Raw genomic sequence first — 19,588 nt, forward strand, 5'->3', positions numbered from 1 at the left:
TATTACTTCACCATTTCAATAATGTTGCACAATAAATACTAATCACTACGACGAAAGTCTAAATTCATATGTACATATTTTGAAATAAATATTACTCGGTTGGGAGGTATATCATCAAGTAGTTATGACTTAAAAAAGGGGGTTGTTAAAATTTAAGAAAATATATAATATTAGCATGGTAGGAAGAACTCATTTAACAATTTTAAGAATTGTTGCATAATTACTCTAAAACGTTTTTTAAATAAATAAAAAAAATAAATTTTTGTAATTTTTAAGAGTTGTATAGTAAAATGAAATTGTGTATTTAAAACTATTAAGTAGCGACAGAAATTGTAAAAACAATTTGAAATTGTAAAATAATTGAACTTAAAAATATTGTGTATGTTATAGTTTAAAATGATAATTTAGGTAACTTTTAAAAATATTGGCAAAATTCTGGTAGATTGTGTATGGAAGTGTCAAAAAAAACTACATAGCAGTACAGTAAGAGAATAAAAAAAAGTTTACATAGTAAATATTAAATATTTTTATGTAAAACAGGTGCTCAAGTTTATTGTGTGAAATGTGTTATTAGGTAAAATTGACCAAACTAAAAAAAAAGCTATATTTCTAAAAAAATAAAGTTTGTGCTGTTTTTCTAAACAAAATTGTGTTAAGTGTAACATTTTATGTCATGATTTGTATAAATTTTAAATTAGGTAGTACGAGAAATAAAATTAAAAAAAATATGTTGAAGCAATAATTTGGACTACAAACTACCCCATGTACCTTGTAAACCAAAAACTCAGTCACCTAACTTAGGTTATTCTTTCATTCTTATTTCAAGTTTAACGCAAGAGGTTGAGTAGACCCAGTTGCTCCTATTTCATATTCACTTGACTTTGATTTTGACTTGTTGTGAATCTCGGCCCCAAAATGTTCGGGCTTTACTATTCCTTTGTAGTAAAGTAATGCCATTATAGGTATACACATTACTGAAATAAGTACTAAAAACACTATAAGTGCCAAAGCCCAGGGGGGAAAGGGCAAAGTGTCCTTTGATCCAGTGTTGGGGTTCCAACCCTCATAGGTTGGTACTTTCATTACTAACCCAGCAATGCTAGCCCCCAATATTATGAGCAAAGCAGCAGGACAAGTAAATCTCCAGGATATTGTCCAATAATAACCTGGTCGGCAACCAACCATTTTTTCCAGATCATCTTCAAATCTTTAAAATATTTACAAATATTTAAATAAAAACCGGAACCCTTTAATGTGAGCATTGCCTTATCAAAAAGTGCAATAAAGTACAATCCTAAAAGTTTTACTCAGGTTAATACAAGTAGATCATTATTAAAAAAAATAAAATAAACATTTATCATGCACTACTCTGCGTGCTTTGGATAGCGCTTACAAACAACACCATGATTGTAATTGCCAACTTTTAAATTCCACTATACATCAAAACCTAGTACCCATCACAGCTAAACCAACAATTTAAATATTTTCAAGTAGCCAATTTCGAAAAAAGTTGTCAGCTTACAATAGCTGGGATCAAAAAATGAGCGATTCAAGTTATAGACCACACATATGTTAAAGTACCTTTTAATGCCATAAATGTAGCTCACTGAAATAACTTCAAAGAAAGCAATAGTGACGAGTGATAGTGTTGCAGAGTACGTGTCAAAAATATCGAGAAAGTAACTTCCACTTCTCTGAGTGAATATGAGACCGATAATAAACATACCTGAAAAGATTAAAATTTTAATTAAAATATGTCAATTACTTCAGCCTATGGAAATACATTAAAAGAAAAAAAAATACATTAAATGGAATTTTTTTAATTAATTAAATTTGCCCCTTTTTTTAATCATTATTTATTTTAGGCAATGAAATTAGTTGAATTACATTTTTTAAATATATTCTACACCACAATATAATAAGCTTATGTATACATATAATATTTATATATACTTACTTGAGCATAAACAAGCTGTAAGTACGGTTTTAGATACTTTTACACCACTGTCCAGTACTGTTGTGACAACTGTTTGTAAGATTCCAAATTCACTGCTCATACCAATATTAAGGAGCATAAAAAAGAACAAAACTGACCAAAAAGGGCCACCAGGAAATTTATTAATGGCCTCTGTGAAAGCAATGAATGCTAGACCAGTACCTTGTACATCCTATAATAAAAAATTAAAATTAAATAGATTAAAAAACAGGTCTGTAACATAAAATCAATTTAAATTCTAAGTATATTTATTTATACAAGCTAAAATGATCAAAAGTTATTAATAATATATATACGAACAAGACTTTGGTTTAAAGTAATAAGATATCGGAAAATGTTTTTTGCAACCATATTTGTCAAAAAATATTTTAACAAAAACCAGCCAAAAAAATAAAAATGTAGCCAATAGAGCATGCACTCAACCAGTTATAGAAATAATTAAGAAGTCAAACAAGAAACAATAAATTTTGCCTTAAGGGCAATCTAAAAATACACTCTGATTGGCCAATCAGTGCCTACATGGTGTACTATATGCCAGTCATACCCCTATCTTTAAGCCAATGACACAATTTGTCGTCATTTCATTGTATAAAAAATGCTACATAGTACTTTCGCTTGAAGCACTTACTTTGCCTTTTTAAGCTAAACCAATCAGAATAAATGACAATGGCATGCCTTTCATGCCCCGTTTCGCAAAACCAATCAAAGCGATAATGTACCACACGCCCCTTTACTAACTTTTTACACTTATAACATATAGTAGAACAATGGACAAAATTAGTTGCTTTTTTTAAGCAAATTTTTACCGTATCAAGCTCTTGGGCCATTGAGCAATTTGGCAACGTTGATAAAAAATTTTCGGTTTCGTTATTAAGGTTTTTTCTTACTTCATTTAATAAATTGTCATATGATTTATCTTTTAAGTTTAATGAAAATTGGGAAAATTCATTTAGAATTGACTCTGTGTTTCTGTAAATAAATAAATATTATTCTCTATTATAAAAGTACTTACAAAAAAAATAATACATTTTAGCAAAATTTCTAAAATTTCCTTAATTATTGAAAAAATTTAAAATTATACCTTTCAAAACATTGTAGTGTTCTTGTCTTTGCCTTAAAACCAAGCACAGAGAAGACAGTTACACAAGCAAATATTGATGTCAGGCAGTTTGCAGTGGCTATAAAGAGTGCATCCTATAACGGTAATAATATTTAAAAGAATGTTATTGTCATATAGTTTTTAAAAGAAATTTTTGTTTTTTGTTAAATTGCAAAGAAATATTAATGACCCTAAAAAAGAAAAAATTCACAATAAAGTAATTTAAATCAGGGGATATAAATTTGTTTTGTTAAACTAAAAATTAAATCCCCTGATTAAAAAAAAAATTAACAGTTTAAACTTTTTAGTATAATCAAATATACCTTTCTGCAATCATTTTTAGGTTTGTTATAGCTTGAATATGCAATGATGCTGCCATAACCCAACCCCAGGCTAAAAAATATTTGAGTTGCAGCTTCCCTCCATACATCAGCATCTTTTAATCTTCTGAGCTATAAATAAAACAAATATTTTAAATTATATTAGATTAAGTGTTTAAAATTGTACTGTTTTTAAGTAACCAGAACACTGAAAACAATTACTTAAGTGCAGTTAAGTAATAGTTCAAATTTGGATAATCTTTCTTAACTAATATAATAAAAACAAACGTAATGCAGAAAAATCAATACACAAATATTTAGAGTTACTTGATATATTAAGCACTTTACATACTCTATTTATAAAAAAAAAGGCTAAGTACAATGCAGATTTGAACAGAAATAGTTTATGCTTTTAGAAATAATAAACATGGGTTTTTAAAAATTATAATCATAAAAAAGGGATTTAAATATATTTTTATGTACACAGATGCTTTAAAACCCAAATCGAACACATAACAAAATGCCAATCACACTTACATCGGGTGAAAACATGTACTCGATACCCTCAATGGCACCATCGAGTGTTATCCCGCGAAAAAAGAATGCTATGAGTACTATATAGGGAAAAGATGTGGCGAAGTACATTACTTTTCCCGAAGATTTAATCCCCTTGTTCATACCAATAAAAACTAACAGCCACGCCACCAGCAAGGCTAAGACCATTCTCCAGTTTTGCTCACCTAGGATTATAAATACCAGGCTAAATTCGTAATCTTTTTGCAATGAAGATATATTTATACAATTTTTGCATTTAATTAAAAAAAATGATGCTTGTGGTGCACAATTATAAACAACAGACAAATATATTTGCTGCCACCATGTTATGGTGTGATTTAATGGTAATCATATGAAATTGCAGCCCGTGGGGTAAGCCTACACAAATCTATTGCACAATTAGTATTTTGGTAATTTTCCATTATCACTGTACCTTAATGGAAAATTTTCCAACAATATAAAAAGGGAGTTAAAAAATTATGCATGATAACTCTTGTTTAAAAACCACCCACAACAAGAGCATTAGATGACGTTTTCCTAAATTGAAAGTAGTCAACAAAAAAAATTTCCACCTGTCAAAATTTAAAAATATGTCACAAAAAAATTATGTTACCTCCATCCTCTATTGTATAAGAAATATCTAGAGTTTCCCTGTACCAAAAATAATTAGTTGAAGAACTGTTAAAACATTCATGCACAGGTGTGCTACTATTTAACAATGGACACGAGGACCATGGCAATGTTGCTTGAAATGAGTTGAAAAAATAAAATAAGGCCCAGCCTAGGATCATGTTGTAGTATAGACCAATTAAACAAGAGATCTAGATAAAAATAGTTATTTAAACACATTAAATTAAACCACATACATGAATTAAACATACTAAACAAACCATTTGGCAAATTTCAGATAATGTTACTAATTTAGTTTAAATTTTTTAATTAAAAAAACATCATGGTAGTAGGATGATCTCTGGTCCCTTTTATATGTTACTAAAAAATAACAAAGTTTTTTTACTTACAACATTACTTGCTATTCCTACACCACCAAGATAAGGATTGATATGCATCCAAACCCCAATAGTACCCTTGCGAATTTTTTGACCAACTGCCAATTCAAGGTAGTATAAGGGGTATCCTTCAACAAACAGCATGATTACATAGGGGATTAAAAAAGCACCTGTAAAATAAAACAAAATGTATATATAAAAGAAAAATTAATTTTTAAAGATAAATTGAGCAAGTGAGCTATCAAAACCTGTATAGTCAATTCACAGATTTAAAGATGAAACAGTTTAAAAAAGTGTATATACAATGCACTACATACCCCCCCCATTTTTCTTGCACAAATACGGAAACCTCCAAATATTTCCGAGACCCACTGCAAATCCTAAAGCAGCCATTAAATATTGAATTTTGTTGTCCCAAGCAGGGCGCTGGTTTTCAGTCTGTGAAATTTCGATTTCGACATCTTCACTTGACGTGTCGCTTTTGTTTAAATTGGTTTCTTGGTCTTGATTTGAGTTCGCTTTTTCCATTCCGTCTTCTGCTGATGATATTGAAACCATGTTGAGAGGGGTTGGGGTCATTTTTATCATTGATGATGAAAAATGACATGAATTGGTGAAACTAATATACAATGCTTGGTGATAAATTTGTGAAATAAATTTATCGAAAAACACCAGCGCCCTATGCTATTTCTTTTAAACATAAAATATAAATTTAATATTTTGAGGATCAAAAATGTAACTAACACTTTAGTAATAACAAAAAAAACTAACACTTTAGTAACAAAACCATGAAGCTATTATAAGTTAAAATTGTAATAATATTTTAACTTTTTAGAATATGTGTGATTAGTGCTTAGTGGGGTATGGACATACCTGAATTTCAAACTTGTATTTTATAAATTTATTGAAAAAACTAACTAAATATTACGGCAAACTCAAATAATTATCTATGGCTTTAAATTTAATAGGTACAAATTCGAAACTAAAATAAGTTATTAAAAAAATATAATAGTACTCTAGACGTTATTATAAGTTTTGCCGTAATTTTTTTTTAGCTGTTCCTTTAATATATATTAAAAATAAAAAATAAACTAATAAAATAAGCATTATGTAAGTTTAAATTAGTAACAGAATAACTGGGTTAAAATCTTTAAAAGTACTACCTTTTTGGTACAATATCTACTTTATATAACCCTAAAACTGTTAACGCCACGCAGCTGTCCTTGGTACCACATATTATATCAAAAATTACTATTCTATTGAAAGGTAATTAATACTCGGAAATTGATACTGTTGAGCCGGCGTGATTGAGTTAAGAATCACGCCGTTAGAAAGACCTAAATATTAATACATTAGATAGTTATGTTGCAATCTGCAGTAATACACACGGCATCACGCAGACTTCCACATGGTGCACTTCACAAGGCACTATTACTTACACGAACGAAGTAAGTGGGTAAAGTACTACTTGAAATAAGATTGCGTCAGTTTTTATAACCTGTTGAAATTCATTCCGCTATATGTTGCTAGAGATCTTAGCAAGACGCTTGAGTAAGTTTTGTATTGTTTTAATTTGTCCCCAAAATTATGTATTTATTGTAAATTATATTTAACTATTAATTTTTTGTATATAAACAAAAATTTTATTTTTATAGCAACTGCATTTTATTGGGTTAATTTTTAATGCTTTTAAACAAAACAATACTGACTCTTGGCTACCCTTATAAACTTATAATAACACAAGGCCTTTCTTTAAATATGCATTAAAATGCTTAATGAATTTTATTTTTTATTAATGCAGAAGTAGAACATCCAAATAAAAATATTTTAAATTAAATTATTTTGTTTCCTCAGTTTTTTTAGGGGGCTCGGGTAAGGGAACAGAGTTGCGGTATTTTGGAAAAACTTCCCATGGGGTGTGAAGCTCAAACTTTCGAAACTCTTGTGCCATTTCCATTGGTTCTCGGACAATTCTTTCCATTTCATCATCAAAGCGAACCTTAAATAATTTAAAAAATATAATGTTTACATTACAACATTTTTAAACTGTTGGAAAATGAAAATGTTTTCACATTTTTATAAAAAGTTAATTAAATGGAAAGGTAGCATATGCATTCGTTAAAATGATAACTTATTTTTAAACTAACATTAAAAAATAATTAATCCTTTTTATGTAAATTTGTCAATTATGGTCATTAAAAATAAACCTCATAATATCCTGTTAAAGGAAAATCTTTTCTTAATGGATGACCATCAAATGCATAATCTGTCAAAATTCTTCTCAAATCTGGGTGATTTCGAAAAAATACACCAAACATGTCCCATACCTGATAAATACAACAAAAATGTATTAAAAAAACTTTATTTAGGTACAAAGTAACATGGCTTAATTTAAATTTAAAGTACAGCAAAAGTACAAAAGAGTTATGTTACATTATTTTTTAAAATTACAGGAAAAAATATTGAATAAATTTTTACATTGTTATTGAATATTAAACAATTTTTTTCTCATAAAATCCAAAAATGTTACCAGAATACTAAACTTTATTAAAGTACTACAAATTTCTAAGAATATAATAACACAAACCTCTCTTTCATACCAGTTGGCACCAGGGTGTACTTCTGATATAGAGTCTATGGCTGTTAGTTCATCAGTGTAGGTTTTTACTCTTATTCGTTGGTTGTATGGTATGGAAAGAAGATTGTAAATAATCTAAATTAATTATAATATAAAATTATTGCGATTTTAATATACATCTTTGCTAAGAATGTTAACAATACATAGCTGAAAATGACCGGAAAAATGTTTTTTTCGTGAAAACGATTAGTGCTAAAATCCCTTTTTTACAAATTAGCCAAAAACTATGATTTCAGTTTAATAAAAAACAACAATTACCTCAAAACGACATGCTCTAGTCGGCACATCCATTGCAGTTAAATCAGCAAGGTTGGTGAATTGGCAAAGTGTGTTGTCATGAAGAAAAGTCATCACTTCAACAACAGAATCAGGAACTATTAATAATTCCAATTCATTTGCATGTGTTATTTGAATCTTAAAAAAAGAAAATTTTAATTAGTATGTAAACTTTAATCAAACTAAATGTTAACTAAATAAAGTCTTTTATAGGCATGTCATTAGGTAATAACTAGATAATTTTGAGCCTAAAAGTAAAAAGATGCAAAAACAGCAAAAGTAAAAAGAATATGCATTTATTTTGCCAAATATATAATAATAACCTTTTATTATATGTAAGTAAATAAAGAGTTAGGTCAGTCAGGGTATATAAATTTGTAATTCAAAAACGTTAAAGTAATAAGAAATAGGCATGGGCACAAAGTTAATTCAATTGTTCGAAGACCGTGGACTACAAGCAGTCCCAAAATATTTAACTTTTTAAACAACCTCTAAATAAAAACGAGTGTATATGGAGAAATACTTTTAAATTATTATAAAATAAAGCTAATCACATTTCAAAAACAAAAATTGTTATTCAATTAACCTGTTGAACATATTTAGGCAAACACTCAGCAATGTAATCACCAAATTCAACTAGTTTTGTTTTTACAACTTCATGCGATGCACGTACCACAGCTAAAAAACAAGAATTTAAATAATAGTAGTTTAAAGAAAAAAACATTATTAATTAATAAAAATTAAGTTTTTGATTATGCTAGTAATATTTTAGTTATTTTTAATTAAAAATGCAGCTTACGAATTTGATCGCTAATTGGAATGACCCCATCAGTTGAGCTATACAATTTATTTTGAAATGATGTCCAAACAGGTGGTTTAACTAAAATATAAATAAATAAGTAAACATAATTATTATATGTCAGTAAGTTTTTTTTGTATTTATTTATCCTTGTTGTATGTAAAATAACATTGCTTAACTTTTCTTTATATTTATTATATGGCTGCACGTTACATATAAAAAACACACAAATATATTATATACACCAAGAGCATCACCTAAGGTTTTTCCGTGAACAGCAACGTTGTATCTTGAAATCCCTCTGCAAACTGAACGCAGAATTGAAAACGACATCGTTGTTACTTATTCGTATCTATATTAGTTATTACAACTTAAGCATACTTTGATTTACCTTTATCTTGCAAATTAAACATAAAGATTAATAATAACACTCTTAACTAGTGAATTAAAAAAGTTATTAGTAGTTTATTATTAAAAACTTTTACATTAAAAACTTTTATAAACTAACAGAAGCTGTAACTGATATATGTTTTTTTTTGCAGAATTATTGTGAAAAATATTTTTAGAAGTCACGTCAGAATTCAGCGTGCAATTCGAATAGGTATTACAAAATCACATTTAAAAAAATGGCTAAAAAACCAAACATTTTATTAAAATATTTTATGTTTTTTGCCATGTTTATAATATAAAGGGCCATTCGCGTCACGCTCCTGTTAAATGTAAAAACTCAAAATGTCTTACAGACAAATAGCATAAACTGAACACCTAGTATAGACTATATTAAAAAAATAAGCCCTTCACAGATTTTAGCACAAAAGAAATTGTATTGATTTATACTATACATGTCTTGAAAGAAATATAAAATAAAGCCATTTGTCATTTTTTAATATATCATTTTACATGAAATTTAAACCGTTTTTTATTAACGCTTTTTAGTGGCTACAAAAGTGTGTGCAATAAAAAAATAACATCTGCTTAACGACTTTTAAATGTTGGCCATCGGTTATTTTCAACCTGATAAATACACTTTTATTCCCTACAATAAAATTAAAATAAAACCACAAGTTTACATTTTATAGAGTGTTTTGGTTAAACACAAATGAGGGCAATATAAGAAATGAAAAAACTTTATCGTAAATATTCTAGGTGGTAAAAACATTATTTTGTATATCTCATATTAATTCTAGGCATTTTATCAAAAATAAGATTGAATGGTTTTTAAAATTAAAATATTAGGATTCAGTCTAATAAAATAGTGATTTCTGCCTGTAAGTGCTAATCCTTATTTATAATTCAACATCAAAAATACGTAGGTCTGCAAATAAATTTATCGCATCTTATAAAACAGAAAGCTGTTTTTTATGTATTTAAACGAGAATATAAAGATAGAAAATGAATAACAGATGTTAACAATAGCTATATCAATTATATTACCTTGGTATATAATAGTAATGTAACAACGTTTCTTGTGTCATTTTTACATTTTTAATTAAGACGTATTACTTCAAAAATTAGCGTTCGGTAACTTGTGGTGTATATTACTTCCCGAAGTCATTTTATATTATATGTAGGCTGAATCGTGCGAACAAGGTGTAAGAAGGTTAATTTTTTTTTTAATTTAATAATTTAATGCCATAATTGTTGTATTATATTTTTTAAAAGCCTTATTAATGTAGAAAATCTCTGTTTAGATAAATCAGGTGTATGAAAATGAAAACCGCAAATGCTGTCGCGTTGTATTTGAATCAAAGCAAGTTATTTTGTGGTTGATTAAACAATGGACCCCTGATGCGATCTACATGCGTTTATTGCTTATGCAACAACATATTCATTTTACTACCAATAAGAAAATGCGCTTATTAAGTATAAGGAAATTGCGAACGTTATTGCCTTTCTTTACAGCGATGAAAAAAAAAAAACATAGCCGAAGACACAAATATTATTTTATCATCCAGCTGATTGTTATCAAATTAATTTCATGTTTTTAACGGAAGGCGGTGTATAAAACTGTGGAGCCTAATAATAGAGTTATAAAGTCAAATAGAAAACGCGCAATTGTTTGTTGTGTAAAAAAAATTAAACAACGTGATAAACAATACACTAGTTATGTGATATTTTGATTTAAAATGAAGTGCGTATAAGATATGGTATGCCAGGTAAATATAGCCTTTTGCTAATTGTCTATGCATATAAACGGTTTCAAATGACTTTATTTTTATGTCCTGAAAGTTGTTTTTGATTAGCAGCAACACGCGATTGAATATCAGTTGGTAAGGTTATTAGACTATGGAGCTTGTTTTTTTAGATTTTTTCTTTTATTTTACAGAAATATTTATGATTTAAATTGCGATCATGTCAAAGGGCAATGAATCAACCACCATGTCTATAGAGCATCTTTATGACTTCTCGTCGCTTTACAAGGGCAATGATACGAACATCAACTGGACGAATTACCACTTTGATATATGGGAAGAGTATTTACGTCCAACTGTTTTCGAGATTATAGTTATTTGCTTGTACATCATTGTGTTTTTTACATCTCTGATCGGAAATTCACTGAGTAAGTGGTATATCTATTAAGTTACATTGAATATACAGATTTGGTATTCTTGGGAATGAAAAATGTCAAATATTTATATAAATAAGACAGGCAAATTAATTGCACTTTTCGTACCCAAGATTGTATTAAACAAAATCGATATAAATTACGTTTTGCATGTCAAGCAATTGCAGAATGCGTCACCGGTAATTTGTGCTTTAAATCAAAACATAACCATATAGTAGCCCGCTGCAATTATGTCGTTTGCATAACGCTAATTACAGTCATTTAGTCACAATTTGTTCTGGCCGCTTAATCATAACAGAGTTTTTTTTATAAAGCAACGGTCCAACAATGGTTATATAACAACACGATAAAAATTAACAATTTTTTTTAAAACCAGTAAACTGTTTTTTTTGATTTTTTTGTGCAAATATATGTCCAATCTTAAATTTGTGTGTAATTAACGAGTTTAAATGATTTTTATGTGTTGGCTGACCTTGCTGTGCTTTTTAAAAAAGTCCTCCTGAGACAACATTCTAGCGGTTAAAATACACTGTTAAAAATTTTTCAGTATAATTTACTGAAAAAAAACGGCAGCAGTTTTGAAAACGCACCCGTATTTTTTATTACGGATTGAACGTGTAAATTTTACTTTCCCTATAGTTAAACAATTTACAAATTGTTCGTATTTTGTTTTACGTTATAGTAAAGTAAATTTTACAGCTAAGTCTGTTAATAGTTTTACGAAACAAAACGGCAGCAGTTTTGAAAATCGTCCTGTAATTTTATTACACGATACAACCAGTAACTTTTACACAAGATTGCAGGGTAAAATTATTACATGTACGCACGCAAAGTTAAAATAACATTTCGTTAACGAAAGAACAAACTTAAAAAACATGATGTTATTAAAACACAGTAAAATGCAAACCCGGTTAATAATGAGATTAATATATTTAATGACTAAAAAGAAAATACTTTAATTGCAAATTTTTGACTTTATAACAAGTTTACTATTTAGTTAGGGAGGTATTTTTAATATAATAAATTGGACACAATTTTTTGGCAGAATTCAAAAAATATCCGGTACTTTTTTTGGCAATAATTTTTCTTTGGGATTTTACCATATACACAAATAAACTATCAATTTTTTAACCAATCAAAAACAAACTTTTTTGAACAATTGTTGACCTTGAAATTAGATTGTACTCTTTTCTTCATTTGCTATGATTTTTTCAATCAATCGTAGGATTTTACCATTTGCATTTCCTCTTTTCTTTCTTTTGCTTCCTGGAGCCTGAACTCCAGCAATGTATCTGTAAAAACAATAAAGTCTTTAAAACCAACAATATTCAATATTATATTTATAAAAAATTTATTGCTTTAAAACATATGTAATATTGAATGGGTGTTAAGTATTTAATTCACCTTTGGTAAAACTCCAGCGTTAAGGCAATTTCTTTTGGATAGGCCAAGTTGAAAACAAAGTAACTTGCATAAAGGTAGGTGATTGCAATGTCAAAGGAATTACATTTTGTAACTATATTCTTCTCTATGCATACAAAAAAAGCCTTTCCACTCCCACAGATTCACCTACAAAATATTTTTTTTTAAATAAGTAAAATGTTTTAAAGTAAAGTTATTCTTTATTTATAATATAGAAAGGGCATTTACCTTTAAAGTTATAAGCACATTACTTCTAAAAATTAATAAATTTAACTAGTAGTTAAGGAATTTAAATTAAAAATTGGTATAAAATAACTTACAGAAAAAATTCTGTATAGAAACATTACATTTTCCCATTTTTTTCCCTGTGCCATAAACTTCTCACTTAACTCAGTAAATGAGCTCGTTGTTTCAGTTAACTTCTGATAGTGATCAGACATCATGTTTATGTCAAACAGAAATGGCCAACTCTTTTTAATTTCTTTAATTAAACTCTTGTTTTGGTTTATCAAGCTTCTTTGTAGAGGGTATGATTCCATCATCCATTTTTTTACCGCTTCATAATCTGGCTTTCCTTTTTTAAATTCATCAACAAGCTGTTGCTGAATACCTTTGAGCTCATCTTCGTTTAAAACGCTGGGGTCCCAGTTTTGACAACCATACGATAAATGTTTAGTTGTTGAATTTGGTCTCTTATTTGGCACAAGATATTTTTTTGTTCGACGAATAGAATTTTCTACTCTAAAAACCAATTGCCTTTTTAAAGAAGCATGACCAGAACCAACTCGAACACCATCAATTGCATCTTCAAAAGAATTAGGATATTTCTTTACTATTTCCATGGCAATATAATCTAAGCTTGATGTTTTAGGTTTTTTTGTCATTTCTAGTATCGAATCCACCAAAATCCTTATCATTTCTAGCCTATTTGTTGGTGTGGGTTTTATTCCATTAATACAACTTTCCACAAGGGTTTCGGGAAACTTCTCCCATGGCACAGAAAAATTAATTACCCACTCATCAGCTGAAACACTTGAGTCAGATTCCACAAGCTTAGTGGAACTACCACTACTTGAAGAGTTACTATTTTTTCCGATTAACTCTAAATTTAAAGTTTTAACCCAAATTAAAATTAGTTTTAAAATTAAAATAGCCAAATAAATTATTTAGTTATTTTATAACAACTGACCTTTTTTGATAGCTGAAATAAACCTTCTTCGTTCAAATAAATTAAGAATTGGTTGCAAATCTTTTCCACAAACAAGAAGCATGTCTTGCTTAGCCTCAACTCCAGATTCTTTTAAGAACCTAGTTACATTGATCTTTTTTTCGTCACTAAGTTCAGATAGGAATGAAGCGAGAAAATTGTCAAACTCATTTTTATACTTATTACTACCTAATTCCATTTCAGCTCTCTACAAAAAACAGTATTAGTATATAGAAGTATCTTATGGTTCATTAGATTTATTAAAAAAGGAAATTTCGTTTAAACTACCCATGTTAACTCTTTGATCATTAACATCACTTGTATATAAATAAGAACTATGGTCATTATTATCATGGTGATAACAACTTATGTGCGAGGAAAATAATGAAACAATGTTATACTCTCGACCACATTAAGTAAACGGACATATTATTTTACAGCCCTTTCGAACATGCGCCTTTAAATGTTTAACTAATTCTTTAAAAATGAGAAATTCTTTTCCAAAAGTTTTAACACAACAACAATAGATCTCCATTATAACGTAAATAGGTAAAATATCTAAATTAAATGATATATTTGAGGCTAGTTTAAATGTTAGTACATTTACCCCAATGAGTTACAAAAAAAAACTATTAATTAAACGATAGCCCTATATTTTACATTAGTGTAACAAAGCAGTAAAAATCCTAAACTGGTGCGTGATATCTTACTTTATTACCAGTTTAAAATTAATAACATACATAAACGGGCGCAGATGTAAACTTAAAAAAACATGCAGACGCTAGCAGCCTTAAACTACCATAATTTAGATCCTAAATACCTAACAATATGTCAAACTAAATACAAACTTTACTGTTCAAAACTTTCGTTTAACCAAAATTAAAAATTGCCTTAGATATCTAAATTGCACTACATTCCACAAACCATAACAAGTCTACAATAAGCATTTGTTTAATAAAGACCAATTCCACGCTGCTGAGATGCAATATTCAAAATAATTTAATTGGCCAATAAATATCACGTGATTCTATTTTACAGACCGTTAAGTTAAATTTACTTTTAAAAATAATTGGTCGCAATACAGACTTCTTTGTTATTTCAACATAATAAAAATGGTAAGATTATTAATATTATCGTTAGGACAAGTAGCCAGTTGGTAAATTAACAGTGGTACACATTATCATAACATACATTTGACCATAGAAAACTAACCTAACGGGGCTAGGTTAGCTTTCTATACTTTGACTAGCATAACATTGTATGAAATAAAAACATACGTCGTTTGTGTACGTGATTTTTTCATGTAAAAAAAATTGATAAATAAAAAAATAATTACAACCTTTTGTACGTTAATTTTACTTTTTTACGATTTTCCATGAAACGGACTTGATAAGTAAAAAGTTTACAGCGTTTTTGAAAGTAAAGTTAACGTTTTTAACTGTCAATATTAAAACGTTATGATATAGTAAAATCTTTACTCCATTTTTAATGTTAATTTTACTAATTTAGCAGTAATTTACCTTGACAAAACCAACTGTAAAATAATTACTGCAATTTCGTAAGTAAATTTTACGAAAATTTTTAACAGTGTAGTTATAGTAAATAATAGAATGTCTTAGTGAAAATCGCAATTTTTGTACTCAAGCGGTTCCAAGATTTGTATTATTAATAAAAAGATATAACTCTGACCGGCAATTAGTTTCGAAAACTCTAAGTTTGTGGGTATAAATCAACTTGTTGGCCAACAATATTTTGCTTGGATATTGTGTGCTATTAGCCGAATTATCAAAAGGTTTGCAGAATGAAACAAAACCACACGAGATAAGAATTGAAAGTAAACATAAACGACATTTAACATAGAAAATTACACGTAAATCCATATTAAATAAACTCATGGCAAATTATCGATTGCATTTTCGTTGTACGATATCGAATATCAACAACATAATTGGCAAAAACATTATCTGTCTTCTATGCCCTCGAATTGAAATTTAATGCGATAAAAAATTGGTCTGTTACAGCAAAATTTATACTGCTGATACGTATTTTGTAATTATTAAAAGTCGATAACGTATTTAGTGTTAACGATTTCAAAATTCCGTTTTTTAAACTACATTTTTGGCATAGTATTTGGATAAAATTGGACCAATTCTGTATTACAATGCTTTCTTTTTTACAGTTATCGTGTACATTCTTCGCAGAAGATATTTACAAACTGTGGTTAATTGTCTGATGCTTAACTTAACCGTTGCTGATTTCCTTGTCACCATCATTTGCCTCCCCCCTACGCTTATGGTCGATGTGTTTGAAACTTGGTTGCTAGGCAACGGGTTGTGTACACTGGTTCCATATCTACAGGTTAGTATTTTTATGTTATTATTTTTAAATTTAAAAATGTACTGTTTATTTAGATTGTAAAATTGTTTACAATGTACCTTGTTATTTGCATTTTTTACTATATTCAAATACAATATTATTACAATTTAATTTAAGTAAATGTCTGCTCTTTAAGGAGTGGCAGCATTAAAAACTTTGTTTACATTATTTAAGATGACTGTGATGTCAGTATCTTCATTGTCGCTTGGCGCAATTGCAATTAACCGATGGTTTGTTGTCTGTCGTCCATTAAAAGTTACCGGTTTACACAAATCCCCATTTGCAGCCAAAGTGTACATGGTGTTAGTTTGGGCGTACAGTTTGATCACCCTTTGCCCGATTGCGTTTGTTATTAAACTCACCCCTTCGTTTGGGGATTATGAGGAACTTGCTTTTCTAAAATCCTGCACCGAAAAATGGCATTGTGAGTGAACCTAAAATAGTGTCTCGTTTTTAACTTTAAAGTACTTTTAAAATGTTATTCACTTTATTTCAAGTAATAAAAGACATAAACCTTAGTTTTGATATTAAAACAAGGCTAAGTGTTAGTAACTTTTAGTTTATCGGGTGACCTTCTATTTTTAGCCTTTGATAGTCAAGCAATATTTCACGGATATTATTTAATTGTGTGCTACGCTTTACCGCTGGTTGTATTAGCTATTACCTACACTATGGTATTTCGAAATCTATCTACATCGAAGGTAAGATAAACTACAGATAAAAAATCTTTATCAACTTGTTAGTTTAAAATACCACATTAATCATAAATGGCGTTAAAAGATCAGCGTGGTATTTTGATATTTTTATGTGATTATCAATAAGTAGATATTATTAACTAAACGAAAAATAAAAGTATCGTTTTATTACTGTAAAAATACCTATTCCTTGATTTTTTAGATTCCTGATTTTGATTCTAAGAATACCGGAAATAATAAATTGCTCTTCAAAAGATATACTTGTTCACATTATGTTCAAACCAATTCGTCAACTAAATCAAATCAAAGCGAAGAAAAGAAGGACTACACAACAACAGAATTAAATGTAAAAAGTTGTAAAAGAATTTTATTTTTATAATTAAATTAGTATTTTTCGATTATTTTTTTTGGGTTTATTTATAAGTTGGACAATTAAAAAGATAAATTTCTATTACGTCAAATTTTTCTTTTAAATACGTTGTTAACCGCGTTTTAATTAATGGATTAACTAAAAATACAATTTTTGGTTTCTATTGAAATAAAATTTTCTAATGCTTTATTTAATTGAGCGTAACCGTTTGTATTTTTGTTACAGAAAAATCAAAATTTAAAGAGACCCTTAAAGCAAAAAGATGTCGAGTACAACTACGAGATGGTAGAAGGTAATTTTTTAGGCCCCCTCTATACCCTATTAACCTTTTATAGGACTGTTAACTACAAAATATTTTTTGAAAACAAGAAAATTTTTTTTTGTTAATTAAGGTTAATTAAATTTTAAGCGTGTTTGGTGGTGGTTAACGTTTTAATATATAAGGTTTACCTCCTTTAATTAAAAAAAATATTTTGTTACATGCGGGTTATTAATTAAGAACCCATTTCCGCGAATATAAGAATACCAAGTAAGCTAACACCTTGTTTTCGGTTCGTTATACACCATTTGACGTACATTGCGTTTTTCTGAATTTTATTCGAAAATAATACGCGGTATAATTTATTAATGAATTAACGCATTTGTATTTTTAAATTCAGATTTTTTTTTAGAGAAAAGTGGAAAGCTAAGGTTAAGCGAACGTCTTAAAAGAAAATTTTCGTCCAAAAAAATTTGCAGGAAATGTCGAACGCGGGTAAGCCACGAAAGCACTTAAGAGTATAAGTACTTAAACAAATAAATATGATCACAATACTTTACGCTTAAACAGAAAAAGGTAAAAACGTCCTATTATAAATCACAACAAGTTAATTGTTTAAATATTTAACAAATAATTTGCATTCAATAAATTTTATCTTTAATGTAAACGTGATTTTAAAGCTTTTTGCATAAATTTGCTGTTGTATTCTGTAGATCAATTTACTGCGCTCCAGAAGACGAAGTGCTTTCATGCAAGTCACCTTAATTATTGTGTTTGCAATATGCTTTGCACCAGCCCTAATATTAGACATTTTAAGACAGTAAGTAAAAAAAAATTAAAAAAATTCTACTATTAAATTCTGTATATGCACTTTTGTTTTTTATTGTTAAGGAGTTTTGGAAATTTACGTTCGGTCGATCGCCAAACTATTCATTCCGTATTCTCAGTTGCACATCTTTTATTATACATCAATAGTGCTTTAAATCCTATTATCTACAACTTTTTTAGTGGTAAGTTAATAATTTAAAAACAAATAAAAAAAACGTGACTAAATTGCAATGTCATAAAGTAGCTTTACAATGGGGGACGCACCTATCAGGTTAACCTTTAAAGCTAGAAATGGTTCTCCTTTAACAAATAAAACAATTAATCAAACGCATACTTAACAATTTTTTGTTTTATCGTTTAGTTCATTTTCGAAACGAGTTTAAGTCAACGTTCAGGTGTTCTCGACCAAATAAGAAAAATAGATCCACCCCCAGGGCACGCAGCACCTTACATCAATCTTCCAGGTGGGACTACGCCTCCTCAAAGTCGCGTGAGGGCGCTGTGGCAAAGGGAATTATGTGTTGTACAGTTCAGTTAATTTAAACATTTAAATTGTAGCGTTGTTTTCAGTTTTATTCGTAGTAATAAAAAAATTGTGATCGCAAAAAAATAAATAAATTAGTGTAACAAAATATAATTTTTTGTTTATTTGTATAAACTGAATACTAATGTAAAAAGATTGCTCATTGAAATGTTATTGACAGACAACACAGGTATTCTTAAATTTAACTTTAACTGCATTTTAAAATAACCTCTTGCTAAATTCCTTTGTTTATGGCAATTCGTATTTAGTTCGCAGTCATAAAATGTGGTTAACCAAGATATGCGCAGTTTGTTATCGAAATTAACAAGACAAGCCGTTAAAATTTAATTAATTTCTAAACAATCCAAATAAAGCGGCCAAGTTTTAAAAAAATATATATAAATATATATATATATTTATAAAACAAAATTATGAAGGCAGAAATGTACAAATTTATGAATATAAATGAAAAATCTAAATATGGAAATATTCTATTACGTAACGAAAAAATTGTTTGTTAAAAATATAGGTCGGCGCTACCTTTTTCTTAAAGTCAATTTTTTTTATAGTAGTACCATGGTGTAACCTTAAAATTGTTTTGGGTAAAAACTTGCAGTAATGAGCAGTTGTTTTGATTTAGCATTTAGTCTAA

At 28.5% G+C, this 19,588-nt stretch overlaps 4 protein-coding genes across 5 annotated transcripts; 1 reads left to right on the forward strand and 3 right to left on the reverse strand.

Moving 5' to 3' along the window:
• On the reverse strand, window positions 1-6,159 carry LOC145744941 (sodium-dependent neutral amino acid transporter B(0)AT3-like). 2 transcript variants are annotated; one of them, XM_082562927.1, is made up of 11 exons: window positions 6,141-6,159; window positions 5,295-5,596; window positions 4,990-5,147; window positions 4,584-4,791; window positions 3,953-4,155; window positions 3,419-3,547; window positions 3,078-3,190; window positions 2,803-2,965; window positions 1,958-2,168; window positions 1,582-1,726; window positions 1-1,207 (listed from the first exon to the last, which is right to left on the reverse strand). In XM_082562927.1, the coding sequence occupies exons 2-11, from the start codon at window positions 5,563-5,565 to the stop codon at window positions 817-819; spliced, it is 1,992 nt and encodes a 663-aa protein (XP_082419053.1). In that variant the 5' UTR covers window positions 5,566-5,596; window positions 6,141-6,159; the 3' UTR covers window positions 1-816. The 2 variants fall into 2 exon arrangements, with proteins under 2 accessions (XP_082419053.1, XP_082419045.1); XM_082562919.1 differs by having other exon boundaries at window positions 5,295-5,667; window positions 6,141-6,156.
• A 587-nt stretch (window positions 6,160-6,746) lies between these two features.
• LOC145750102 (NADH dehydrogenase [ubiquinone] iron-sulfur protein 3, mitochondrial-like) lies at window positions 6,747-9,108 on the reverse strand. Its single transcript, XM_082566049.1, has 7 exons — window positions 8,948-9,108; window positions 8,691-8,771; window positions 8,478-8,569; window positions 7,874-8,029; window positions 7,565-7,690; window positions 7,185-7,304; window positions 6,747-6,976 (listed from the first exon to the last, which is right to left on the reverse strand). Exons 1-7 carry the CDS (start codon window positions 9,021-9,023, stop codon window positions 6,815-6,817), a joined length of 813 nt encoding a protein of 270 aa, XP_082422175.1. The 5' UTR covers window positions 9,024-9,108; the 3' UTR covers window positions 6,747-6,814.
• A 1,934-nt stretch (window positions 9,109-11,042) lies between these two features.
• LOC145763411 (orexin/Hypocretin receptor type 1-like) lies at window positions 11,043-18,956 on the forward strand. The gene is made up of 10 exons (XM_082574856.1): window positions 11,043-11,250; window positions 16,065-16,243; window positions 16,436-16,685; window positions 16,847-16,962; window positions 17,159-17,302; window positions 17,552-17,618; window positions 17,998-18,080; window positions 18,299-18,405; window positions 18,477-18,595; window positions 18,775-18,956. The coding sequence occupies exons 1-10, from the start codon at window positions 11,043-11,045 to the stop codon at window positions 18,954-18,956; spliced, it is 1,455 nt and encodes a 484-aa protein (XP_082430982.1).
• Window positions 12,431-14,230, reverse strand: LOC145763664 (uncharacterized). Its single transcript, XM_082575166.1, has 5 exons — window positions 14,174-14,230; window positions 13,868-14,093; window positions 13,021-13,780; window positions 12,661-12,810; window positions 12,431-12,548 (listed from the first exon to the last, which is right to left on the reverse strand). The coding sequence occupies exons 1-5, from the start codon at window positions 14,228-14,230 to the stop codon at window positions 12,431-12,433; spliced, it is 1,311 nt and encodes a 436-aa protein (XP_082431292.1).
• Window positions 18,957-19,588: the final 632 nt, after the last annotated feature.

The sequence above is a fragment of the Corella eumyota genome, chromosome 1, assembly GCF_963082875.1.
Source record: "Corella eumyota chromosome 1, kaCorEumy4.1, whole genome shotgun sequence".
In the NCBI taxonomy this organism is placed as follows: Eukaryota; Metazoa; Chordata; class Ascidiacea; order Phlebobranchia; family Corellidae; genus Corella; species Corella eumyota.

Coding starts and splice junctions, on each gene's coding strand:
- LOC145763411 (XM_082574856.1), top strand. CDS start 11,043: ATGTCAAAGGGCAATGAATCAACCACCATGTCTATAGAGCATCTTTAT. Junction 18,081..18,298: donor GCAGGAAATGTCGAACGCGG/GTAAGCCACGAA, acceptor TGTATTCTGTAG/ATCAATTTACTGCGCTCCAG. Junction 18,596..18,774: donor TATCTACAACTTTTTTAGTG/GTAAGTTAATAA, acceptor TTTATCGTTTAG/TTCATTTTCGAAACGAGTTT.
- LOC145750102 (XM_082566049.1), bottom strand. CDS start 9,023: ATGTCGTTTTCAATTCTGCGTTCAGTTTGCAGAGGGATTTCAAGATAC. Junction 8,772..8,947: donor TGTTCACGGAAAAACCTTAG/GTGATGCTCTTG, acceptor TTTATATTTTAG/TTAAACCACCTGTTTGGACA. Junction 7,305..7,564: donor CCAACTGGTATGAAAGAGAG/GTTTGTGTTATT, acceptor TGTATTTATCAG/GTATGGGACATGTTTGGTGT.
- LOC145763664 (XM_082575166.1), bottom strand. CDS start 14,230: ATGACCATAGTTCTTATTTATATACAAGTGATGTTAATGATCAAAGAG. Junction 13,781..13,867: donor TATTTCAGCTATCAAAAAAG/GTCAGTTGTTAT, acceptor CTTTAAATTTAG/AGTTAATCGGAAAAAATAGT. Junction 12,549..12,660: donor ACGCTGGAGTTTTACCAAAG/GTGAATTAAATA, acceptor TTGTTTTTACAG/ATACATTGCTGGAGTTCAGG.
- LOC145744941 (XM_082562927.1), bottom strand. CDS start 5,565: ATGATAAAAATGACCCCAACCCCTCTCAACATGGTTTCAATATCATCA. Junction 4,156..4,583: donor TTATACAATAGAGGATGGAG/GTAACATAATTT, acceptor TTATAATCCTAG/GTGAGCAAAACTGGAGAATG. Junction 1,727..1,957: donor TACAGCTTGTTTATGCTCAA/GTAAGTATATAT, acceptor TAATCTTTTCAG/GTATGTTTATTATCGGTCTC.